Source organism: Misgurnus anguillicaudatus, chromosome 10 (assembly GCF_027580225.2).
Source record: "Misgurnus anguillicaudatus chromosome 10, ASM2758022v2, whole genome shotgun sequence".
Taxonomy (NCBI): Eukaryota; Metazoa; Chordata; class Actinopteri; order Cypriniformes; family Cobitidae; genus Misgurnus; species Misgurnus anguillicaudatus.
The window spans coordinates 35,507,009-35,534,346 of NC_073346.2; the positions used below are offsets into that span (position 1 = coordinate 35,507,009).

The window sequence follows — 27,338 nt, forward strand, 5'->3', positions numbered from 1 at the left end:
ATTTTCTCTGTTAATGAATGATAAAATGTAATAAATTAGTATGAATGACGAAACCTGCAATGATCAAACTTAAATTAAAATAATAAATAAATGCAATAATATGAAAATAAATAAAGGAAAGAAGACATGAAATAAATAAATTATTAAATGAATACAATGAATAAATACATTTGACCATGCAACCTTACATTGTTTGGGTAAATTTACCTAATTAATATTCATGAGTCACATGGTCACATCTCTTCCTGTGCGTATGTCAACATTACCTTAGGGGGCGCACTGTGGCCCAAAACAAACCAGAATACTAAATTAAATAATTTGACTCGATATATTTATACACTAAAACTTGTTGAAATACATAAATACCATGTTTTCACCTGGAATATTAATAGATACCACCTCGACGATTTCTAAAATTAATCTCTCATTCAGTGATCACAAATAACGATGATTGGTTTTCCCCGATCAGCGCTGAAAAAAGAAGCAATACCACGTGACAACGTCTTCTACGCGCTGCCCCTGTGGTTTGATCAACATACTGTAAGTTGCCAATGAATTAAGAAGAGTATAACGAAGTTTAAAATAATAATTTAAACCTATCATCATGGCTGATTAGGGAGAGCATAATGGCAAAAACTTAAGACGTGTTTAATGCTAACGCCCATTCCGTCTACTGTTTTCATTTATACGGTACTGAAACGATTCATCAACCTGCTACATGTGACAGAGACACGAGATCAGGATGAAAAAGTTTCGCTTTTAGATGGGCTGACATGGTCGCCTTACATTTTAAGCTCTCCACATCTGCCCTCTCCTGAGGTAAACTTAACTTTTCTGTCAATATTTATATGCATTTATTTTGTTTTTAAGTACAGTCTTTGGACTATAATGTATCATAAACATAAAGACGTTAATGTACTTTATCGGTAAAACGTTTGGTAGGAATAAAGTAAACCATAATGCAAGTTACAGTTTTAATAAAGCGCAGTCTTGGTAGAAGTAAACCATTATGCAAACGTGCAGTTTTGTAACAGCGTGTCAGTGTAATGGTGTAGAGACACTGTGTTTGTTACATTGTTAATTTTCATGTTAATTTTCCCAGTGTTTGATTGACAAACGAAACTCTGCTGTACTTCTTTTAGGTTTCTTCATTTCCGTCATGTTGCTTCATGTTCTGCTGTTGCTTCTGCCTGCATCTGCTGCCTCTCCCATCCAGTGTTATGATGATCAGGGGAAACCTGTTGACTGGTTTGTCTAACACACACATGCATATTAATATAGTGCATATTAATGCATATTAATTAGTGTGTTTATAATACATCAAACATCGCTGGTTTTAGAGGTTTTTTTTTAGCTGGTCAGGCTGGAAGACCAGCTTAACCAACTTTGCCAGGCTGTGAGGACAAGCTACTTCCATCTTGGGGCGTGCACGCCAAAACTTTTAAACGCGGCTGAAAACGCCTTGAGGACGCCGAATGTCAGCTGTTTTTTGAGCTGAGTGCCAGCTTTCTTCAGCTGAGCGCTTTGGTAGCTGTGATATTTGAGCTGTGAGCCGATTGGTTGCTGTGGTAATGTCCCGCCCCTCCTCCAATGTGATTGGACGGCCGTGTGAGGACTGACATTGATGAGCGGAGCTTTTCACCCAAAGTTGAATATTTGTCAACTCTTAGCGCCGAGCGTGGAAAAACCGCTAGCTGCTGGCTTTTTTGAAAAACGCCAAGCTTCCATTGGAAACAATTGAAAACATGCGCCGGCCACAGGCATAAAAGCTTTGGTGTCAGTGGCGGCTCGTGACTGCTCTTCCGAGGATGCGCTAATTCAAAATAAGTGTTTGGATTGCAGTGTTTCCCACAGGATTTTGAGGAGACTGTGGTGGTGATGACGTCACCCGCTAATTAGCATATATGTGACGTCATCATGTTGTGTTTGCGTTTGATATAGTGTTGGCACCTGAAATATGTTTCACTTCTACTCTTTGATCTGTATCTGTATTTGATCTGTATTATATATCAAATTATATTTTAAGCCGAATTAAGCTGTTTTAAATAGTGAAATAAAAATGTAAATGGGAATCATGAAAATTCTATTTGTGGGGGCCAGTGTTGATTCTGTGGTGGGCCACCACAAATAAATCAATGTATGGAAAACACTGGATTGTCACGTGTGTGGTTCCCTTTTCCAAAATATGTGTCATGTGTGTGGAGAGATCCTGTGTGCATCAGGTGTTTTGTCAAAATAAGTACCTGCTGGAGGTGCGTCAAAACCGTTTATGATAAAAGAGACTCTCAAGTTTCCTAAATACATGCAACACACTCCCTTACCAGTAAACTCTGATTACGCATGAGATTGTGTAAGTATCTGGCACACGCGATGCACACACGATCTCTCAAAGCGCAGAACACATATTTTGAAATGACGTACCACACACATGACAAGCTACATACATGTTGTGACGAACTTCGCATCGTGTGCTTCAAAAAAAAGAAGTCACCAGCCGCCACTGTTTGATGTGCACACCCCCTTAAACCGGCTAAAACCAGCCAAAAAGCTTAGCCAAGCTGGCCAAGCTTCCAGCCTGGTCAAACTGGTTTAAGGGCGCACTCACATTAGGGCTAGCCCTACCAAACTGTGCCCCAGCGCAATTTTCCCTACTCCCTCAGAAGCACGCACTCACACTGTACCTGAGCGATCCAAGCCTGGGCACGCTTTCAGCATTAGGATATGATTGTTTTGAAGAAAACAGGAAGTAATGCGCTTTCTTAAGGGGATAGTTCACCCAAAAATGAAAATGATGTCATTAATGACTCACCCTCTTGTCGTTCCAACTCGTAAGACCTTTATTCATCTTCGGACCACAGTTTGGGATGTTTTATATTTGGTCCGGGAGCTTGTTGACCCTTCATTGAAAATCTATGTACGGTATGCTGTCCATGTCCAGAAAGGTAATAAAAACATCATTAAAGTAGTCCATGTGGCATCGGTGGCTCAGTTGGAATGTGTTGAAGCATCGAAGGTGCATTTTGGTCCAAAAATATCAAGGATTATGACTTGGTTCGGCATTGTCTCCTCTTCCGCGTCTGTTGTGAATGCGCATGTGCGGGACTGAAGTCACATGACTGCAGCGACGCGGATGACGTGTTATCCTCAGAAATGTTTGCGAATTTTTTTTCTATCAAACTTACAGCATGCGTCTCCCTCAGACTGAAAACGAAGCCCAGGCGCACAAAAAACAAAACAAAAAAAAAACAGCTGGAGCGCACCAGATAACACATCAGCCGCATCGTACGTCATCCGCGTCACTGCAGCCACGTGACTTTAGTCTCGCGCATGCGCTTCACAACAGACGCGCAATAGAAGACAATGCAAAATAAATTCATATTTTGGGTTATTTTTAGACCAAAATGCATTTTTGACGCTTCAACTAGGGTGACCATACGTGCCATTCTTTCCGGACGCATCCCGTCCAGGATTTTGTGTTCGTCTCCCGGAAGTCGTATTTGTCGACCGCATACGCCATAGGGGATTATTATTATTATTACAGAAAAGCAGCCGTTACATTTTAAGGTAAGAATGAAACTACGATTGTATATCTTATGTTTTTAACTGAATGGCGTATGCGGTCAACAAAACGACTTCCGGAAGACTCACCGAAATCCTGGACGGTATGCGTCCGGGAAGAATGGCACGTATGTATGGTCAACAACACATTCAAACTGAGCCACTGATGTCACATGGACTACTTTGATGATGTTTTTATTACCTTTCTGGACATGGACAGTATATCGTCTCAATGAAGGGTCAACAAGCTCTCGGACTAAATCTAAAACATCTTAAACTGTGTCTGTGAGGTCTTACAAGTTTGGAATGACATGAGGGTGAGTTCTTTTCAGTTGTAACGGATGTAATGGATCTCATAAGAATATTTCTCATCCTCTATGCAGGTTTTACCTTTACAAACTCCCGCACCTACATCATGAGCCTGCACAGGAGGGGCTGAAGTATTTGTACATGGATGCACAGAGTGAAGGATGGGATGATGGGAAGACTTCAATTAATGACAGTCAAAGCTGTGTTGGTAGAACAGTCGGGCCTTTATACGAGGTACTGTACAGTTACCATCCTTGAGTATAAATTCACTTGAATCGGCTTTTTCTTTGCAGAGCATACAGTTTCATTACCAGTAATATTTTTGCTTAAAGTCAATTTTATAGATCTCAGCATTTGGTTTTCTGTAATAGTCTGCACATTCTGCTCATTTTGCAGAAGTAGTAAAAATAGCTGATTTAACACTGTAGGGTCTAATGCACTTATCTGATTTTTGTTCCCTCTGATTATACTTTCAACAACCAACTGTGTTCACATTATTACCCCGTCAGACCCAAATTGATGTGCACTGCATCACTAATACGCTTTTTTCTCCCACAAAACTAAATAATGCCAAGTGATATTATTTAACATGCATACATTTCTTAAATAAACAAGCTTTATGACAGCCTATGATTTAAACGAGAACTTGGATCAACATTTAAAAATAGCTTGATTCGCATATGCTACTGGGTGATTCTCACGAAAACTTGGTTTTAAAAATGTCAAGCATGAAAATGTAAAAATTGCTTAAATTTACTTTTTTCCCACCAGACATTGAAAAACAAAGTCTGGAGTAAATGGGAACATTAATTTTAAAACTTTTACTTCATTTAACACTTTTTGTAACATAATTTAAAAAATTAGTCCTAAAAAATCTCATTACCGCAACAGTCAGAAAACATCAACACAGACATATTTTCAAAATGTCATGACAAACCTGAAAGAACATAATTTGGAGATTCTGCACATGCATTTAAAATCAAAGTATTGTGCTTCTATTTATTAAATTAACATTTAATAAGCATCTGTTGCGGTAATGATAATCAAAATGTCGTGTAAGCATTCTGACAAAAGACAATATTTCAAATTAACTGTAAAAAAATGATCTTACCTGGTAGCCATCTTGAAGTAACTGGTCCATGTGCTTGGTCACTCAAAATCAAACTTTATTAAAATTCTGTATGTGTGCTTAAACTGTTCTCAAAAAGTGTTGCGGAGGATGGGAGCATCAGGCATGGACGCATCGTTTTCCTCATTTTTCTTCATTGTTGTTATACATGAGTGTTCAGTGGGTGTTTTTTCTGTCATCTAGGGTGGTCTAGCAAAACATCCATTTATTTTTTTTCTTAATATTTTTGTGTTAATTTGATTAAATTACAACATAACGCATGTTCAAACACAGCCGGACACATTGCGGTAATGAGAATTTCAGCAGAAAATGAGATAAAATTTACAATTATAAATTCTTATGTTGAAATCACACATTGTGCAAGGTAGATCACAGTATTGTGTTAATTCTGATGCTTTTTAATGTTACTATATTACACATTTTAAAGTTAAATCATTAGTGCCGTGGTGTTTCAATGGTTTCGTGAGAATCACCCTACTAAAAACATTTAATGTTAAATCTTTTTGCAGATGGAAGATCCGATCTGTGTCAGATGTCAGAGAAAAAGCAGAATTGGTTAATGGTGCAAAATGCATTTTCAAAGACAAACACACACGAGTGTTTATGGCTTTATTTTATTTCACAATAAAAGAGGAACTGCTTTAGATCACATGCTCCTCACATCATTAGTCTCACATCCATTACAGTCATGTTTCTTAAGAAGAAGCTAAAAGCGCCTGACTTTTTCCCAGGGTGGAGATGTTGGGTACATCTTATATAATGACCAGCCTCCAAAACAGAAGGATTTAGGAGATGCAAGCAGGACCTGTGGCCACACCAAAGGTGCTTTTTCATTGTTTAAAAACGTTACAGAAACCCAAAACACACATTTTGTTCATCCAGTTAATGTGTCTGTTTCAGGTGTTGTTGTCTTTGATAAACAACAGGGCTTCTGGTTGGTCCACAGCACGCCTCATTTCCCTCCTCCCAAAGCAGAGGGGCAGTTTTCGTACCCCAGCACTGGCACAACTAATGGACAGAACTTTATCTGCGTCACTTATCCCTTTGAGCGCTTTCAGACCATCGGTATGAATCTTAATTCATTAAAAAATTCACTGTGAGAAATGTTCTGGCAGATAACACTTGGTTTGATATTTTGCTATCTAGTGCGGTGGTGGTGGTGATAATGGGAATCTTGCATGATACTTAACAGTATGTATGGGATGCAGTTTCCATAGATACGATTAAAGTGATCCTTCTGACACACTAACCACTCACTGTGCTGCTGTTTGCATCCATTTAGTCTTGTTTTTATATAATACAATTCTAATCATTATTTAATAATCAAATAAAGCAATAAACTACAAGAGGTTAGGTTTCAAACGTGAACTCGAGTCATTTGAACCCTTTTTATCACACAATTTATTTAAAACTAGTTTGTGTCATCAAACCCATGATCTTTGTGTTGCTTATGCAATGCTTTTATGAAAGTCTGCAATTGGTTTCAATTTAATCACTTTGCTGGTCTATGAGGAATTCAGATTTTTTTCCTATTGGATATTGTTCACAGGCGAGCAGTTGAAAATCAATCAGCCTCACATCTACGACTGCAGTATTCCTGAATCCCTGGCTGCCGCTGTACCTGCCATGGCACAGCTCTGTAAACATAATGTGGATAAATGGGAAAACGTTTCCGCCTCTCCGGCCAATCGCAGCGTCTCGCTCCTCTCATTGGCTGGAACGGAGTTCATTAGCTTTGCAAAAGGTGCATCTTTCGCCAATGGTAAGTCTCGGTTTTAATCCTGATGTAATGGAGAAAGTAAGCATCACTTTAACGCCTGTCACAACTAATTTATTCCTGTTTGTTTAACAAATTTGTTCTGTTTATGTTGTTAATGGAATAGTTCACCTGATGCAAATTCTGGGAATATTTCCTCACGCTTGTGTTTAAAAACATCAGTGAAAACCAATACGAACCTTTTGTCAAATAGAAAAGGTTTAAAGTAATTTCAAGAATCACATTATGTGACCATGGACCAGAAAACCAGTCATAAGTAGCATGGGTATATTTGTAGCAATTGCCAACAATATATTGTATGGACCAAAATTATAGATTTTCTTTATGCCAAAAATCCTTATTTTTTATTAAGTAAAGATCATGCTCGATAAAGATATTTTGTAAACTTTCTTCCGTAAATATATAAAACAATATTTATCATTAGTAACATGTGTTGCTACGGACTTAATTTGGACAAATGCAATTTTCTCAATATTTATACTGTTTAAACCTTCAGAGTCCAGATTTTTAAATAGTTGTATCTCAGCCAAATATTATCCTTTTCTAACAAACCTTAACTTATTCATTCAGCTTTCAGATGATGTATTTCGAAAAATTGACCTTTATGACTGGTTTTTGGGACAGGGTCACATATTGTCCGCTTTACTTCTGCAACCGCCCCTGTTTTTTACGCTTTCCGCACGTCTCCTATTGAAAAAGAAACTAAACACTCGCGGTTGCCGCGTACTGTGTGAAATGCTCATCTTTAATAAAATAAGAAGCCTTTAGTTTCGGTCAAGTCATCATTCATTCTTTATTTGCGCTTGCACAATTTCATCAAAAAAATGCTAACTTTTTTTTTTGTAAATTTCATACATACATTCAGTGCAAAGCTCAGGAGTAGGATGAAGAATAAATTCTTATTTAACCTACCCCAAACTTATAGATGGCAATAATCAATTTCAAATTACATTGGCCTAACATACACAATCATACACCCAATTTTTATCTAATAATTTCATAAGATTTCATCATTTCTTGTTTGCATTTATACTTAAATTGTAGAATTTTTGAACAATTTTTTAAATCTCCTTCCAAGAAGTTCCAATATTTAACTCCTGCAACAGAAATACACATTTGTTTTAAAGTAGTTCTAACTAAAGGTTGTTTAAAATCATGTTTTCTCCTACGGCTTTCGCTTTTAACAAAAAGACTTTGCAGACAACATGGTAACAAACTATATCTTGCTTTATGCATTATTAATAATATTTGCAGAACCACCAAATCTTTCAATTTTAGTAGTCCTGACTAGAGGTCGACCGATATGCTTTTTCTCTGGCCGATGCCGATGCCGATTTTTTAGAAATCAGGGCAGCCGATGGCCGATATGTTTGGCCGATTTTCTATATGTACATAATAATCAAAATGTTCTCATCATTATTAGCAGATATTTTAAATGCAAAAATTTCACTATTTAAGTCAAAGTATTTAAAAATATATGACTGGTCTTTCTCAAGAGTTTTACAACCTCCTCTGCACAGGGCCGGATTAACCATATGGGCAACTGGGCAATTGCCCAGGGGCCCAAGACCTCCAAGGGCCCAGGGCAGCAAGGGCATGAGCAAAATACTGTATCTGGTAATCTCCCGCTCGCCGCTTTATATTAAACAAACTGTCAACACGGGCTTTTGCGCTGCAAAGAGAGACGCTGCGCTTATTACTTGAACGTGAGTTGAGAGCGGTTGAGTCTCATGCGGACTGACCAATGAAGAGAGGGCCGCCGGTTGAGACCCTCTCCTCATTGGTCAGTCCGCATGAGGTGGGTCAAAGGTTCGCCCAGCATTACGTGACGCAAGGCTTTGGTATAACAGAAAAACGAGACACGGAGAAGTCGGAGCGCGAAGCGGAAATTAAAAAAGGAAAAGGGCATCAGAAACTCAGAAAATGTAAAGTATAAACAGTGGTGTAGTCTACGTGATACGCAGGTATCTGCGCGATCCGATCGGCGTATTAAATCAAATTACTATAGCGGCGCAAAAGTGACTGGGGAGCAGAGAACCCACAGGTGAGTGACAGCAAAGTAGCGCGAGAGTGATTCCAGTTATCCCATGAAGAAATCTGCTTTGAATCGCTCTCGCGGTACATTGACATCATCAAGAGGTCTGCTTAGCCCCAAATGAAGTCAAACCTGCAGTGTAGCTGCTCACGCGACACTGGAAAACAAACCGACCATGTGGAGAGTTGAACGAGTGAAGCAGTGCACAACATAAAATCCGGAGAGTTATCAACGCACATGTGTGAGTAAACAACATTTAAATCATCAATCCAGTTTATTACTTTATCTGGAGGTAAGGCTTCAATAAAATAAAATAAGCCGGTGTTTATGCTTGATGGTTTTTAGCTGCCTTCCAGCATGTTTGACACAGTGTTAAACTTCCTTTCCCTGTGTTCATTTATATATCTACGAGTACGTTCAAGATGTAGCCTATATGATCTTAATCTTCTGTGAGGAAATTCATGTCTGCGTTGATGTTCAGTTGAGACTTGCAAATTAAAGATAATTTTCTTCACTTTGGTTTGGGTGTCTAATATTAGGCTATATGATGTTCTTGTAATAATAATCAAGGAAAAGCCTATTTTCATTTTTAGACAATGCTTTGATATGCAAAAAATAAGCTTTTTATATCAATGACTATGCAAATTAAAGTTAATCCATGGTCATCTTAAATGTGTATTAATTAAAAAGTTCTGTTAAATGAGCTTCCGTCAATGACGAGGACAACTCAGCTAAGTTAGCAAGAACTTTTCTACACCGCCAGCTTACTTTTACAGCCGGAGATTATACAGATGCTGATGTGTTTTGTTTTCATAGCATATGTGAGTGAATGTCTTTGATAGGGGACATAGTAGTGCATTTGTATTAGCATTTAAATATTTGTAAATCAAAATACACCCGATGACAGTTAGAATTTAAGGTATTGAGTATATGTACTGTATAATACAGTAATATATTCTGTATATGACCATATTATGGTGATCCTGGGGTCGTGATGATGGGGCCCTTGAATATTGTTGCCCAGGGTATAACAAAGTGTTAATCTGGCCCTGCCTCTGCACCATGCATTTATCAGACACAGATATTACCTGACACTCTGCTGTCATCATCTTTGATCAGTTTTTTACCATGGCTTTTATTGCTTTGTAGGATAAAATCCTTATTTGGTAGACCTGATAAAATATTTATTCATCATAAAGTTAACATAGTAAATGTCTATGTTTTTTAGTTGAGACTGTTATTTAGGGCAAATCTTTCTAAACACATTTACATTCTCATGTCTGAGGCGCTATAAGTGACTGATTGTGCTGACAGTGACGTCTTGTGAGTTTAGTGTTGGGACAGATCTGTTGTTTCAACCGTTCATTCAAACGAATCCGTTCAAAGGAGTCAGTTCGCGAATCGGACGCGCTGTGTTCTAATCCAGGCTGAGCAGCGCAAAACTGTAAACAAAGTCTTACTGTAACAACACGAAAAACATTTCCTTTGTGGATATGATTTGGTCTTCCGACCTTTCGCCATCGGGTCAGTTTTGTTTTGAGTAATAAAAGCAGGGAGACAGAAAGCGTGCACGCGCGGCTCTTCTCTCTCTGTCACGCAAACAAAACTCATCATCACTCATTAATCACATGAAATGAGCCTAATCTTTGCACGGACAGTGCACCGCGAGACATAAGCCCGTCGCGCTGTTGTACTGGCTGCTTAATTCGCGCGATCCGCCATCATTTAGTAAAGCTGTTTGTGAACAAGGCATGGCTGCACACACACGAAACGGGAGCGATCTGCTTGCAGCAAGAGGCAGCGTCACGAGTTCTACAACAGCGCTTAGGTGCCCGCAGATGCGCCTGCCTATTAATCGGCCTAATTTTGCAGCAAAATCGGCCAAAGCCGATTTTTTAAAATATGCCAAAAATCGGCCAATTAATCGGCCGGCCGATAAATCGGTCAACCTCTAGTCCTGACTTCATAAACAGTTCAGTGGTATGTTCTTTTGAAGCAACTCTATGTATCATTCTTATAGCTCTTTTTTGTAAAGTAATTAAAGGCATTAAATTTGTGTCATATGTGTTACCCCACACTTCCAAGCAATACATAAAATATGGTAAAATTAATGAACAGTACAAAATTCGCATTGCAGCGTAGTTTCACATATACTTAATTTTACTCAAAACAAAATGGACTTTACATACTTTACATATTTTTTACATAAGAAATATGTGGCTTCCATTTTAATTTCTCATCTATGAGAACACCCAAAAACCTAAATTCATAAATTCTATCAATATTAGTTCTGTTTAAACACAAAATGATTTTTTCAGAACAATTTTTATTTGTAAATAGCATAAACTTTGTTTTACTTAGATTTAATGTAAGTTTATTATTCTTGAACCATTTCTGAATTAATACCATTTCACTTTGAATTTTGTCAGTAGTATTGTTATATTTTTTCCAGAACAAAAAAATTGTGTCATCTGCGAAAAGAACAAAACTCAATATTTTTGACACTTCACAAAGATCATTGATATATAAAATAAAGTCTTGGCCCTAATACAGAACCTTGTGGGACTCCGCATAGATTTTTTTTACGTTTGGACACATTTCCTGCATAATAAACATACTGTTGCCTGTTTTCTAAATAACTAGCCAACCATTCTAATACAGTACCCCTAATTCCATGTGCATGTAGCTTAGATATTAAAATATCATGGTCAATGGTGTCAAAGGCCTTTTAATCATTGAATGCTAAAATTTGCTCTTCATCTCACTATGCCATTTATATTCAGACCTGTATCACTCCTGGGTGGCACCCACTCTACAGTCTAACCTGCTGGTGCAGTTCTGGCGTCGCTCCACGGGCATCCTGCCCTCTGACTGCTCCCCGAGCTGGGAAGTCCTGAACGTAGATCTAATTTCCCCGGGCCAGCGTGTAACATTTAAGACCACGGAGGACCACTCCAAGTGGGCCATCAGTCCCAATGGTGAAACGTCTGGCGGCTGGGTTTGCGTAGGAGACATCAACCGTGATGAGGCGGAGGAGAAGAGGGGCGGGGGTACGGTGTGTCGCCGAGATGCTGTGGTGTGGAAGGCCTATCGCACCGCTGCCCTAGAGTGCGAATCCTGCAGTGGTACAGTGCAGGCTTGCGATAAAGCTTCACGATGATGAACATGAACTCATGAGAAAGAACATAAACAGGATAATACAGAATGATTGCTCAGGTATGATTTTGATTCGATAAGCCTAAATGTTTTTTTATTACTTAACCTTAGCAATTTTATTAGAAGGTGATGTTGAAAACCTTTAAATGCAAATGCAACAGGAGTGTGAAGTTATGCTTACAGCTTCATCATTTTATGTCACATATCATAGTTTTAGATCATTGAGTGTTTTTTATTTTTTAAGAAGATAAGGAAAACATTTATTTGCATTATTGATGACATCTAAACGTTTTGTGTAAAATAATAACATTCATTATCAAATTAATATCGGAGTAATGTTTTCAAATATTTTTTTTTCATATTTTAAACAAACAAGCCCAGCCTCAAACTCACACTATTGGTTGTGCCAATTCCTAGTTTGGTGCCAGTTGTTGTGCAAAGTGGCACACTTTAACTGTAAGAAACCAGTGGTGCATTATGGGAATTAAATTGAGATGTCTCTAGTACAAATGCTTCATTCAAATCTACTGTTGCATAAAATGAATCTGTCACTGTATAACATGTTATTTACATTAATGCATTAATAAAGTAAAGCTCAAAGTAACTGTTTACATAGTAACTGCGTTTGATTTTCACAAATTATGAAAATATGAGATAACTTAGGATGACCAAAGTGCTTTGAATGTCCAGTGATGGAATCAGATACTTCAAATCTTTCTGGCCCAAAGTTATCTTCCTGTTTATTTATCGGTCTGGCTAGTGGCTAAACTGACCTCTAGATCTACCTTGATATACCTTGTCGAAAATAGTCAAGTTACATTTTATTTATAGAGCACAAGTTTAACACAACCATAGTTGATCAAAAGTGCTTTACAATAAAAACAAATAAACTATATGAAAGAATAAAAAATAATAATAACCAGAACAATCAAAGCGCATATACAGAATTTACCAACATAGAGCACCAACTGTGTGAAAAATTAATAATATTAAATGAAATTATTAACTCGTTCCCCGCCAGCCATTTTTTTGAAAAGTTGCCCGCTAGCATTTTTTGTGTTGAAGTTTCACAAAATGCCTTTTTTCTAAAAAATATATAAACACATATATCAAATGAAAGAACAGACCCTCTGCTTTCAAACAAACAATAAACAAACAAACAAAACGGGAAAAAAAATTTCATCCTATCTATATTTTTTTTCTCAGCTTATAAACTCTTATATATGGGTATTTTTCTTTAAGAAAAAAAAAATAGCAAAAAGCTAAAATAATTGCATTTTTGTGAAGGGATTTGGTTAGAGATTAGATTCAGAACGATTATCAAAACATACATGGAGTTTAAAATTAGTAAATAATGTTTTGGCTTCAGTTTTTTATAAATTGGGTAAGTTGTTAATCTAGTGGATAACAGCGGTATTGCAGATCAACATAAAAAATCTTCAAAAAACTATGCAAATGTTTTCTCTTAATTGACGAGATAACTTGTCAATGGCGGGGAAAGAGTTAAAACCAAAAAAAATATATTTGTTTGCTAAAGAATATGGGAGATGATGAGCCTGGATCACCTCTTTGCGGAGAGATGTTTGGCAGCCAGGCACGAATGTATGGATCTGTAGCTAGCATTGCATACATTATGTAAGGAATAATTGACGACGGGCCATTGAATTATAAGAAAATAATGCACACCCAAGGTGGTAATGCCGGTTACATCGTGGGTGTGTATTATTTTCAAATAATTCAAAGGACCGGAGTCAATTATTTCTCTTATACCACAGTAACCACAAACATTGATCTGGTGCCTATTTTTAAGACATTTGACAAGTTAGGTGTGCGGTTATCAGAAATTAATGCATACTCACAGAACATTTCTCAGCCAATCAGAATACAGCATTCAACAGACCCATGGTATAATTTACAGTAACGTTAACTTAGTGTAGTACTAGTTGATAAGCTTTAGTTATGATTTGAACTAAAGTAATTACTTGTTTTTTAAGTTATTTTGATTGGTATCAGAAATACTTGTTATAGATCTACTCTAGATGGACTCCGTTATTGATTTTTTGCAGAAGTCTACAGGAAGTTACGTTTAGGCCACGAAAGCCGTTTGTTTATGTTGTTGCCGCTTATACGGTCTATTGGTTGGAGTTTATAGCATATATTTAGCATTAATCAGCAGTGTTGGGAAAAGTTACTTTTAAAAGTAATGCATTACAATATTAAGTTACTCTCCAAAAGAGTAACTAATTGCGTTAGTTACTTTTCATGGAACGTTATACTTGCGTTACTTTTTTTACTTGGCTGAGGCTTGATCTCTTTCAGGCCTTGCAGGTGATTTTTATGACTGCATTCCGCAATTGCATATTTCCGTCACAAAAATGTCAAGCTTTGGTCTGCCATCTCGTTTTTTGACTCAAATTGTTCCCGATCAGGCGTGCACGCATAGAGCGCATAATTCTACGTGTTCAGTGTAATGAAGTACATATTTTTTTATACTTTTTTAAAAAAGCAACTCATAAAGTAATGCGTTACTTTACTTGTTACTTCAAAAAAGTAATATTATTACGTTATGCGCGCTACTTGTAATGCGTTACCCCCAATACTGTTAATCAGTTAAATATTGCAACACTGGAAGATGTTAAACTTACAGTATAAATCATTTCACTGAAAAAGTGATTAAATAGATGAATCAGGTCTGAAAGCTGTCAGTTGTATCAAAATTAAAGTTTATTTCAAGAATAGGAGGTATGTAGTGCACAAACACGTCAGTATACAGATCTGACGTTACATTACTGAAGCCGCAACATGCGCAGAACACAAGCACCTGATATTAAGGCACTTTACAAATGAGTGACCAAAAACAAAGACTGAAATGTAATGGAGAACAGCCCTCTTCCTTGCGTCGAGTACTCGGATGCCTCAGTTCCCACAGAGACGTCAACAGCACACGAGTAAAGGTGCAAGGTTCATTAGGGTGCAAACAAGTGTAACAGTTTGGATGTGCAATTGCGCATTTCTTATCATACGTCTTTGCAATTATCGGTACAAAAATAATAATATAACAGGCACAGCTTTGTTTTTAAAGGAGTCATTTTAGTTAACAACACAATACTAGCTCTGTTTGAAAACATAGGCGAGTATTTCAAGGCATCATCACGCTCCTTAAGCAGGCAGCATGAGATTATACTGCTATTTAAGATGCCTTTTTAACCAAATTACAAGGCATGTGTTATTTTAAAGATAAAGCAATACCAGAATTCATTGTGATGACCTCAGTAAAAAACATTTTACATTCCAAGTGTAAGACAAAATAAGAAAAATGCTGATAATAAATATGATTCATTCAATACTAAAAGTATTGATAAAAAATAACGAACAATGGACTCTTACCCCAATTTTTTATAATTACGTTTAAAAATAAAGAGCTGCCTACGTATGTAGGTAGTAGACAGCGAGTCAACTCAATAGGGTTTGAAACAGAGCCTTTGCATTACAACAACCATCATTTTGCATACTTGGTGAAAACATTAGCCAGCGGCAGTGGTTTTTTTGCAACGTTTCTTCAGGTTGGTGGGCAGTTGTCCACTTTGACATGTCTATCACAGTAAACAATATTGAAGAGCTCAGTGTTTGAAATGTTTCGACAGCCGTAAGTACCTTCTTTAGGTGTTTATGTAATTATGTGAGGGTCTTTAGCTGGTGCTAGTTTATTGCTAGTAAAATGTTGTATTTAAAGGACACCTATTATGGCCATTTTTACAAGATGTAATATAAGTCTCAGGTCAGTCCAGAATGTGTCTGTGATGTTTAAGCTCAAAATACCCCACAGATCATGTATTATAGCAGGTTCAAAATTTTTCTATTTTCGTGTCTATACCTTTAAATGCAAATGAGCTACGGCTATTCACTTCCTTATCGAAAGAGACAGTGAGCAATTTCGATTAAAATAGATCTGATTCCTGTAAACACAGTCTGAGACAATAGTGTCTCACTATTGAATGAGGGCAGACAGCGTACAACTCGTTGAATGGTAATGCAGGACTTTATCAATGTGATGTCACATTAACAAGATAACCAAAACAGCATGTCTTCCGAGACTGCTTTGATTTAATGGGGATTTAAACATGTTTTATTGTAGGGTGGTTGTGTTGCAAACACGCATTTATGTCCAAACACCTTTTAAAAGTGGATTTTGCATAATAGGTGCCCTCTAATGGTTGTTCAGAGGTAGTCAGGGAAGTCCAGGAAATGTTGACGGCAGCAAACGGCACTCGGCTGTCTCGAAACTTTATGAAATGTGTAAATTGTGCAACATTTACTTGTAAATAACATCTTGGAGCCATTTCAACCAAGCTTCACTCAAAATACACCGATATTAGAACTCATGAAAACAACTTTCTGTAAATTTTACAGTTACATCACCATAGCTTTAGATGAAATCTGTCGTGTCTTTTCTTTAGAAAGTATCTGGGCTTAATGTTAAAAGAGTGTTCGGACCAGTCTTCTGCCCTTAGCTTTGATTCGTGGGAAGGTTGAGTTGTTTTCACTGCCGAGAATGGGAGACCCGGTTGGTGTGTTTCCTCCTCGCCTCCTTAACAGGAAATCTACGCTAGCTGAAGACATGGCGTAGAAGACGTTCGCTGTGGGTGGTATTATCAATTCTGTCATGAAAAATAAAAACAAATGTATTATTACGCTGTATAAAAAATAAATATACTGTCGTTTTAGTTATCTAAATCAGGGTTTTAAATAAATGCTTTTTTTCTTATTTGTAACCCTGGACCACAAAACCAGTCATAAGTAGCATGGGGATATTTGTTGCAATAGCAAACAATACACTGTATGGGTCAAAATTATTTATTTTTATGCCAAAATTAATAGAGCTGCCTAACGATTAGTCGCGACATATTAAATGTGTGTGTATGTGTATAATAATTATGCATTAAATATTTAATGAAATGTATTAATGATGTGTATTAACATTTGTATGTTTACATATAATTTATATCATATATAAATTTAAATATTTATTATAGCAATATAATTTTTTCCTTAAAATATACATAGATGTGTTTGTATTTATATATACATAATATTTGTTTATGTACTGTGTATAACAATTATGTAAACAAAAACTTTTATTCTGCAAACGAATAGTCTTGACTAATCATTAGGCAGCCTATGATCATGAAGATATTTTGTAAATTTCCTACCGTAAATACATCAAACATGTATTTATCATTAGTAATAGTGTTGCTAAGGACTTCATTTGGACAACTTTAAAGATGATTTTCTCAATATTTTATTCCAGATTTGAAAAAAGTTGTATCTCGGCCAAATACCCTGCAAAAATTACTAGTAATTAAAAGTAGTATTTTTATCTTGTTCACTTCAAAAAATGACTTTCTTACTTAGTATCTTGTCTTGTTTTCGGTATAAATATATAAACATTCTTAAATCAACTATGCAATTTAAGTGATTTTGTGCTTAAAACAAGCAAAAATATCTGCCAATGGGGTGAGAAAATTTAGCTTGAATTATGTGTTTAAGAAAAAAAGTAAACTTTTTAAGATTTTTTTTCTCACCTCATTGGCAGATTTTTTTGCTTGTTTATAGCACAAATTCACTTAAATTGTATAGTTTTGTCGAAAAACTAGAGTTATTTTCTTAGGTCATTTTGCTCATCACGAAGATACACTGCAAAAAATGATTTTTAAGAAAAAAATTCTTAGTATTTTTGTCTTGTTTTCAGTAAAAATATCAAATGTAAGTGACCTTGTGCATAAAACAAACAAAAAATCTGCCAATGGGGTAAGCTAATTTTTTTTTTCTTTTTCTTGAATTTATTGTTTAAGAAAAATGTTCAAGATTTTTTGTTTATGCACAAAATCCCTTAAATTTGATATTTTTTGTCCAAAAACTATACCTATTTTCTTGGGTCGTTTTGCTCATCAAGAAAAAGCAACTCAATCCAAGAATTTTTAGATATTTTTACCGAAAACAAGACAAAAATACAAAGATTTTTTTTCTTGAAAATAATTTTTTGCAGTGTATGGCCATAGTAAATTTAAGGTATATTCTCAGTTTTGACATTGAGCTGTTGCATTTCAGTCTAACAATGACTGAAATGGCTATGTAAGATAATCATGAGGTTATGCATTACAGCCTTTATGATGAAAACTTTCTTTTCTGGTGAGCAGATGGTCATTTCATTCCTGACAACATGACTCTCACGCCATGTGAATTTCTCTCATCCGTTTAATTTTAGTACAGAGCGGAGGATCAGACTTTACATTTTGAGAGGCTGGAGGGGACTATGGATTGAATTTCTATATTAAATATTAATACCACTTCACATAGAGCTCGGTTTATGGATCGTAATGTAAAATATACTTGAATTGATTGTACTGGATTCTACATTGAGGTTGAATTGTTGTTGGCCCGTGTAATCATAGAAAGTCCATTTTCCACCCCATTAGCTACAGCCATGACTGTAAGATGGTCACATTACCTTTCCCCTCTGGTAGTAGTTGGATCAGCTCACATTTGGAGGCCTCTTGAACGTTCTGGTTGTGTTTTTCTAATGCAGAACTAATGACAGTGGGGGTTTTGTCATTACTAGTCACCTAAAGCAACACAATAAGACAGTATACATTAGGACAAAAAGATATTTTAAGATAAATGTGACCCTGTCTGTGAAATCCGGGTTTAGGTCTCATAATCGTATTATATATAAAGTTTGATTTCAATCTTTGACATGACCTCACTCAGTTAATATAAAAAATATTAGGGTTATAGGTTCTTTACATTATGTAGGATGATTTTATGTAGAAAACAGTACATTACTGGGTTTTCACAGACTGGGTCATAAATTCTAGAAATGTTTCATAGCTAAAATGAAATTTAATTTTAGAAATGTTTCCATGTATTTAACTACCAGAATGCTTCTGTACAAGTTGCCATCATGTAGATCCATTCTTATTTTGACGATTCTCATATCAGGCCCCGCCTCTGGTTTGTTATTGGTGGGTGTGTTGCCACAGGAGACGGACCGGCGATGTGATTTGATAGTTGTAGGGGGTGTGGTCACTACAGAGGGCGAGGCTTCATTGGATGATGGCGACGAATCAACATCCAGGCAGGAGACAGAAGGTGATTTCACATGCTGAAATATTAAGGAATCATTATGACGGTATATACTTTAAGGGATAGTTGACCTTAAAATGCATAAATATTTATTTTCTTTTGTAAAAAGTTTGGATGAACAATTCCATGCTAAAATATTGGTCATAAATTATGCATCGCGACTAACCATTTTGCAAAATAAAAGTTTTTGTTTACATCATATATGTGTGCGTGTACTGTGTATAATAGTTATGTATATATACATATGCATGTATAATTTTAAGAAAAAGATATTAAATATTTATAATTATATATAACTTATAAATAAAAAAATGTATATACGTATATGTATAAAAATCCTCTATGGATCCTTAAATAAGTTGCTAATAACAGCAGAAATCAGACTTTTAAAGGCCGTGTGATGTAATCGAAATGATGCCTTTTAGTCATCCCTACCTTGTAAAGCTTTGAGAGCAGGTGATTGACAGGAGAAGGGAGGTCAAATATGCCATCAGGATTCAAAACTGCATTTGCCACCGTAGAGATTTGACTGCAACATGAACACACAAAAAATGTAGTCTGTGAAGCAGCAGCTCTTTACACTATTCATTCTGAATAGACAGTAATCTGGTGTGTAAATGCAAAGCTTCAAAGCTACCGTGAAATCAGCTGTAGCTTTGAAGTCCACATATTAATAGTAAGTGCAGACGATAAGCAGAAATTTAGTTTTAGAAAATTCAAATGAAGAGTACTGTAAAGGAAACTGCACAAGCTCAAAACTTCATTTCACTAAACTGAAACCGGTATTACGGAGCTTAAGAGCTCATGAAAGAAACGCCTGTGTGTGCAGATCATGACCCAGCTTGATCTTTAGAATAGTCAACAGGAAATAAGAGTCATTTGAATAGTTACAAAGAAAAAATGACCCCAGGATTTACTAAGCAAAATAGAGCCTATGGGTGGGCCTGGCCCACCCACCTGTCAGCTAGGCCCACCCCCCTGCCTATCCAGTAAAGCCTATTAGTTATCCTAATGAGTAAATTATGTTGCAATTATCACTATACTTAATATATAAAATAAAAAAAATTAAACTCTTGTTTGCTATTATAATAAGGAATAAGTTAATTTTGTAAATAGTAGTGCAATAAGTAGCGCATTTCGAACAGCCTCCTCGCCCCTCCTACACCCCAGATCATAGAAATGAACACCCGGTTTAAGGCTGACACGTATGGAATAATGAGAGCTGCGCTGCTTCATTGTCTTAGAATGAAGGTCACGAAGACCTTCGGTGAGAAGACTTTATTACAGCTTGATGGTGCACCCTTTAACATTACCGTTGAGGATTCTGAACATGAGGTGTTGATTCAGCAGCTAAAAAAAGAAAACTCTTTGCCGATAACATTTGCGCCCACTTTTGCGCCCATGAGCCTTCTGGTCTGAAAACGAGTTGTGTTCAGGCGCATTGTTGGTGAGTTGCTATTTTGAAGCAAATAAAATAGACTATGTCACTGACCAACTAAAACGTGCTCTTAAGTCAATGGAGCAATATTGCTTTTGTTATTTAATGAGCGCGTTAGTAATATGCGCCTACGGGACGACAACGCGCATTTGCTTTTCACATGGATCATGCGCCGCAGCACACAAACGTTTAAAATATGAAAAAATCAAAGGATTAAAATGTTAAAATGTTTAAAAACATTATTATTAAGTGTCTTGACTTAATGAGGACCGAGTATGAGACGTTAGAAGGCGTATAAAGCTGCTTCACCTGTAGCCTGGTAAGTAATTAAATGTTTTGCTTTAAACAAATGCAAATATTGCATTTATTTAAAAAAAAATGTAATGCTACCCCACATATTTATTATATATGATGACTTTGTACCTGTGAATATGATGAGATGAGAACCGTTTTTATGTTATGCTTAAATTTCAAAACACCCGGCGCTGTTCTAGTGCTGAAACGGCACGTTTGTAAATTATTGATCTCCTGTTCGTTACAAATAAACTATTTTTAAAGTATTTTAAAGTATTTTTTGAGATTAACCCGATCATGCTCTCCATACATTTACAACAATTAAAAGCCTGCTATTTTTACTTCCATGACTGAAAGAAAACGACTTTAAAAAGTTTAAATGAAGAATTTCGTTGCAAAACAATATAACTACATTTTAAACATTTTTGTCAAATTATTATTATGTTATCAGGTTATTATTTTGTTTTATAATGCTACTTAGCTGTATTTTTTAAGTTATGAAGGTTTAAATCAAAATAAACCAACTGCAGTTGAATTGATATTTATTGGAATGCACAACCAAAAAACGATTGCTGGAAAAAAGCGGAATTATGTATTTTTGCAACGAAACTCTAAAAATACTTTAAATATAAGCCTAATTTGTTGGTATTTGAAAAGTACAAAGCTTTTCTTGCATATTTGTAAAATATTCTTTGAGATAAGACTGATCATCTGGGCTATCAATACATTTACAACAATTAAAAGCCTGCTATTTTTACTTCCATGACTGAAAGAAAACGACTTTTAAAGGTTTTAATACCAAAAACTAACAATTTCATTACAAATACAAACAACTAAATTTTTTTATATCAATCTTAAACTGGTGGTCTTCTTCCTCCGCTTAGTTTTTTAGTTTACAAATTCTGCCAAAATATGGAATCGGGATGGCGCCACCAACTGGCTTTTAAAGGAGATGAGACTCTTATTGGTTTATTGCACATTGCGCTTAGATTGTTAAAATAGGGCCCATACAGGCTTTTGTTCTTAATAAACGGTGATATAATGAAGCTGGTGTAGTTGTGGGTTTGTATATTTTGATAACAGATGCATTTTGGGTCAAGGCCCACCTGATTTTCTCTGGGCCCACCCACATTGTGAATCCTGGCTACGCTAGTGGTTTAAAAAAAGGTTATTACGATTTCTTATGTACAGCCTGCAGGGAAACTGATGACAATGTAAATAAAAAAATGTTTGCACCGGGCACTGAACAATATAAAGGGGTCAAAAGTTGAGAACCACTCATTCACAGTATACCTACATTTAAAAATAGTAACAAAGCTTAAAGACCCACTGAAATGTGTAGCTTTGTGCAATGTTTGACAACTGAAACTGTTGCCCCTTCCTGTTTCGTTTACGCCACCTTTATTTGATAAAAGCGGAAGTTCAGAGTGATGTCATAAAAATCATTGATCCGTATTAAAGGGATCGTTCACCCATAAATGAAAATAATGTCATTAATGACTCACCCTCATGTTGTTCCAAACTCTTAAGACCTTCGTTCATCTTCAGAACACAGTTTAAGAAGTTTTATATTTAGTCAGAGAGCTTGTTGACCCTTCATTGAAAATCTACATACGGTTTACAGTCCATGTCCAGAAAGGTAATAAAAACATCATCAAAGTAGTCCATGTGACATCAGTGGGTCAGTTAGAATGTGTTGAAGCATCGAAAATACATTTTGGTCAAAAATTAACAATAATTACGACTTTATTCAGCATTGTGTTCTCTTCTGTGTCTGTTGTGAAGCGCATGCGCGAGACCAAAGCCACGCGACTGGACTGACGCGGATGACGTGCTATCCTCCGACATGTTTGCGAAGGTTTTTTTTCAAACTAACAGCGAGCTTCTCACTCAGACTGTAAACGAAGCCCAGGCACACAAAAAAAAACAGCAGGGGCGCACCAGATAACACGTCATCTGTGTCACTGCAGCCACGTGACTTCACTCTCGCGCATGCGCCCCACAACAGACGCAGAAGAAAAGGCAATGCCGAATAAAGTCTTTTTTTACCAAACTGTATTTTCGATGCTTCAACACATTCTAACTGACCCACTGATGTCACATGGACTACTTTGATTGTGTTTTTGTTACCTTTCTGGGCATGAACAGTGTACCCTATGTGGATTTTCGGTGGGGGGTCGGCAAGCTCTCGGACTGAGTATAGAACATCTTAAACTGTGTTACGAAACGGGGGTCTTGCGAGTTCGGAATGACATGAGGGTGACTCATTGATGACATTATTTTCATTTTTGGGTGAACTATCCCTTTAACTATTGATGAGTTTCCCTGCCAATGACGCTTCCCTGACGAGTTTTTGCTGTAATCTATGGTTCCGCTACTGTCCACTAGGTGACGTTTTTACCCAGTTTGTAAAAAACTGAAGCATTAACTAATTCAACAACATTGTAAACTCAGTGTGTGTTTTGATCATCACTCTGGATCTGATCTCCAACAAAAGTCCCCCACAAAAAGGAAACCATCTCAGCCCTTGGCTCAAAATGTGCTATTTTTGAAGAAATCTACCCATTTTTGAGAGGTTATAAAAAAGAACAAATTAAGATAGGATGAAAGTTTTTTTTCCATTTTGTTTGTTTTTTGAAAGCAAATGGACTGTTCTTTCATTTGATATATTGTATGTTTATATTGTATGAAGAAAATTTTCCTGAAAAGCATTTTGTGAAAATCATCTCTTTTTTAAAAAAAAAAGGCTGGCGTGGAATGAGTTAAAAAAATTGCCAGTCAGCGCCAGCATTTTTTTATATTATTTTCACAAAAGTTTAATGCCTTCCAGAAAATGTTCTTCTTTAAATATATCAAAAGAAAGATATGCTTTCAAAAAAAAAAAGAAAAACATTTCATCCTATCTACATTTGTTCTCTTTTTATCAACTCTCAAATATGTTTCTTCAAAAATGCTAAAGTTTAAGCAAAAAGCTGAGATTATTGCACTTCTGTAAAGGACTTTTGTTAGAGATCAGATTCAGAGTGATGATCAAAACATAGACAAAGTTATTACTGTTCCTGGATCAGTGGAAGCTTCAGTGTGTTACAAGGTGGGCAAGAGCGCCACCCGTGGACAAAAGCGAAAATATGAATTGTTATAAAAACTCGTCATTGGCAGGGAAGTGTTTTCTCTTAATTGACAAGATAACTTGTCAATGGCGGGGAAAGAGTTAACTGAAGTGTAATGCTGTGTACACACCAGAAGCGAATTTATTGCTCAAGTAGATTACATAGAAAGTCAATGCAAAGACGCGAATAGACGTGTATTTGCGCAAGGTGATGCAAATGAGGCGAATTGGGTGGCGCGATTGGTGCGAAAACATGATGTGTCTTCCGGGAAAGTTTAAAATATTTAACTTAAGCAGAAAATTTGCATGATGCGAAGTTATAATATCCTACAAGTAATGTAGAGCGAGGAAGGCAATGCTTCACTTTTGGTGTGTACAAAGCATAACACTGGAAGTTTTTAATGTTAAAATCTTCTACGTGCGAATTTCGTCAGCATTTTGTAGCACACTAGATTAGATATCTACGGAGCCCCTAAGGGGACATGGAGCAATAATTAAATAAAGTTTAGTTTTGCGTGCACACGTGAAACTATCACGTGCCCACACGAAACTAAACTCGATAGTTTCATGTGCGCACGCAAAAGTTTCACGTGAGCACGCAAAACTAAACTTTTAAAAAATTCTGCACATGAAGGTTTCACGTGAGCACATGAAACTAAACTTCAGATTTATTTTACTCCAATGTCACCTTAGGGGCTCCGTAGATATCCATGAGTTTTATGCGAAAAGCCAATTGTGAGAAAAAAATTTTTAGTTCAATTTTGAAAAACTTTTGATTTTAAGCTTACAAAACGAGGGCACTTGTACATATGTCTAATGTGAGGTATTCATGTTGTTACTATAAGGTTGTTGTTTAGTGAAAGTACATTCTTACTCTGGACATTGTGTGACGATCACTGTAGGGTTCAGACCACGCCCGGGACTCGGCTCGCTTGGAGCTTCGATGTGATTGGACAGCTTGTAGCTATTGAAAATCACGGAGGCAATTAATCATACCAAACAATAAATATCTGAGACAATTAGTATAAAATCATGTAAGCGTTGCTGACCTTTCCTCTTCGTCCAGAGGGGGTACGCTGTGATACCAGTAAACAAACGTCTCATCCGTTCTGAAAATGCTGTTTTTACACGAGGACTGAAGAAGGCGGATTTGAGCGATAACCTCAAACTCCTGAATCCAGAAAATGTGATGTTTATACTTTTAAATTGAAAACATTTTTTAACAAAGCAGTGTAATAAAATTACAACAATCGTAAACTCACCCGCCGCCTTTTGTCAAAGTTAATAAAGCCATTCTGTAATAAAAGTAAATTGAAGAAGTTTTTCATATACAGTTCAATTAAGTTTTACTTTGTCATTTTGGCACATTTTTACTCTGTCAAAGCCTTGTGAAACCACTGCTATTTTTATACCTTACAGCTTGATGTGGTGCGACATGATATATGCTGACACATTTTATTTTCTGCAGCCCAGAGTTGTATTATGCTAAGTTTTTGCATTAGATGTGAAGTACATTGTACATCACCTCTAGTCGGTCTTTGACTGCAGTGTCCAGCATGGTGAGGTCTCGGAGGAAGATGCCCAGGTATGGCACAGTGCCCTGAGCACAGGACTACAACAGAAATACAACATTTTACACTAACAAATGATATTATTTTGGTTTAGATATGTTAAAATTATTATTATTGCATTGCACTATGACAGTCTTACTGACGTATGGTAATATTACAGTAAATAAAAACATTGTTTGCATTAGATATGAAGATGCTTACCCCTGTAAATCTTCTGTTGTTGGTTTTAGTGTCAACATTAACAAATTTGGAAGTTCCTTCCTGGAAAAAAAAGGGTTTTTTATTAACATCTCATATTTTTCAGGGGTTCCCTTTACAACCATTTGGCTTAATTCTGGTATGTAATGTGTAATGTTATATTTCATAATCCAATAAATTCCACATGACTCCTGCCTTCTACTGTGTGTGAACTACATTACATTACATTGGCTAAACTAATTGGTTATAGAATATAAGTCTGGTTTTTAGACCAAAAATATAAAATTTAAGTGATTTTGTGCATAACACAAGCAAAAAAAAATCTGCCAATGGGGTACGCAAAAAGTTTTTCTTAAACACTAAATACCCCCTAATTACCCCATTGGCATATTTTTTTGCTTGTTTTATGCACAAAATCACTTAAAATTAAAAACTAGACTTATTTTCTTGGGTCATTTTGCCCATCAAGAAAAGCATCTTAATTTAAGAATTTTTAGATATTTTTTACTGAAAACAAGACAAAAATACTAAGAATTTTTTTCTTGAAAATCATCTTTTTGCAATTTTTTTACATTTTCTAGGTTGATAGAAGCACTGGGACCCAATTATGGCACTTACAAATAGGAAGCGTCTGATTTTCATGATTTGTCCCCTTTAAATCAAGATGCATTTTCTTGTTGAGCAAAATAACCCAAGAAAACAAGTCTAGTTTTTAGACAAATAAATATCAAATTTAAATGAATTTGTGCTCAAAACAAGTAAAAAATATCTGCCAATGGGGTAATAACATTTTTCTTGTTTTTAAATTTTAAGAAAAAAATTCAAGATTTTTTTTACCCATTTAGCAGATTTATTTGCTTGTTTCAAGCACAAATTTACTTAAATTTAATATTTTTTGTTTAACTAACATTATTTTCTTATGTCTTTTTGCGCATTAAAAAAGCATCTTAGTTTAATAATTTTTTGATATTTGTACTGAAAATAAGACAAAAATACTAAGTAAGAAGGTATTTTTTGCAGTGTTGACAGTGAAGACAGTAACACACAATTTTCCACTAGATGTCAGCAGTTTTCAAACAACCCCATGGTTTCTAATATCTAATGGCACATGCAAAATTTGCTTTTAAGGAAGCCACAAATTGGTGAACTGTTTTAAACTTTTTTTTTTGCAAATCCTTTATTGTTACCTTTACCTTTAATTTTACGCAAAATCCAATATCCGCCGTGTTATTCTGTCATCTTTTCTCCCTTTTTTCCCAAAATGTGATAAACGCCACTCCTCCTTTTTTACAGAAAGCAATAAATCCATTTCTGATATTACAGCCCACCAGTCACGCAATGTAAACAAACAATGGCGGACGCGCTGAGTACACGTAGTCCTAGTTTTCCTCATCTACTTTGTACTTCGTGATCAATAAACAAAACAAAATAATACTTTAATTGCATCGCTAACCCTGTGATGGTTTTATGTGATGGGAAAGAAACGTAAGCCATCAGCATCTAATATTTTCCCTGAGAGGCACTCGGGAGACGGGTGCTTGTTCTCCCGACAGCATCAAGCTTCTCATGCTAACACATTGACCCCAGAGGATCTTATGAAAAACTTTACATAATTTTACTC

The 27,338-nt window shown here is 36.1% G+C and overlaps 2 protein-coding genes across 5 annotated transcripts in view; one reads left to right on the plus strand and one right to left on the minus strand.

The window, feature by feature from the left end:
• Window positions 1–478: 478 nt before the first annotated feature.
• Window positions 479–12,573, plus strand: dnase2 (deoxyribonuclease II, lysosomal). Of its 2 annotated transcripts, XM_055211407.2 has the most exons (8): window positions 479–540; window positions 728–819; window positions 1,143–1,248; window positions 3,942–4,101; window positions 5,728–5,818; window positions 5,897–6,061; window positions 6,546–6,758; window positions 11,592–12,573. In XM_055211407.2, the coding sequence occupies exons 3-8, from the start codon at window positions 1,160–1,162 to the stop codon at window positions 11,966–11,968; spliced, it is 1,095 nt and encodes a 364-aa protein (XP_055067382.1). In that variant the 5' UTR covers window positions 479–540; window positions 728–819; window positions 1,143–1,159; the 3' UTR covers window positions 11,969–12,573. The 2 variants fall into 2 exon arrangements, with proteins under 2 accessions (XP_055067382.1, XP_055067381.1); XM_055211406.2 differs by having other exon boundaries at window positions 504–819.
• A 2,097-nt stretch (window positions 12,574–14,670) lies between these two features.
• The window catches only part of rgl2 (ral guanine nucleotide dissociation stimulator-like 2), a 40,993-nt gene continuing 28,325 nt past the window's right edge, over window positions 14,671–27,338 (minus strand). For all 3 annotated transcript variants that reach the window (XM_073872504.1, XM_073872503.1, XM_073872505.1), the window contains 9 exons: window positions 25,721–25,780; window positions 25,474–25,560; window positions 25,211–25,243; window positions 24,998–25,119; window positions 24,823–24,912; window positions 19,543–19,636; window positions 18,899–19,126; window positions 18,473–18,587; window positions 14,671–16,622 (listed from right to left, as the gene is read on the minus strand). In XM_073872504.1, the coding sequence (XP_073728605.1) occupies window positions 16,441–16,622; window positions 18,473–18,587; window positions 18,899–19,126; window positions 19,543–19,636; window positions 24,823–24,912; window positions 24,998–25,119; window positions 25,211–25,243; window positions 25,474–25,560; window positions 25,721–25,780 (1,011 nt within the window). In that variant the 3' untranslated portion in view covers window positions 14,671–16,440. The remainder of the gene's footprint in view (window positions 16,623–18,472; window positions 18,588–18,898; window positions 19,127–19,542; window positions 19,637–24,822; window positions 24,913–24,997; window positions 25,120–25,210; window positions 25,244–25,473; window positions 25,561–25,720; window positions 25,781–27,338) is intronic.

Excerpts from the sequence above, each read along its gene's own strand:
- dnase2 (XM_055211407.2), top strand. The coding sequence starts at position 1,160 with ATGTTGCTTCATGTTCTGCTGTTGCTTCTGCCTGCATCTGCTGCCTCT. Across the intron at positions 4,102-5,727 it reads CAGTCGGGCCTTTATACGAG|GGTGGAGATGTTGGGTACAT; the intron begins GTACTGTACAGT and ends ACTTTTTCCCAG. Across the intron at positions 6,062-6,545 it reads TGAGCGCTTTCAGACCATCG|GCGAGCAGTTGAAAATCAAT; the intron begins GTATGAATCTTA and ends TATTGTTCACAG.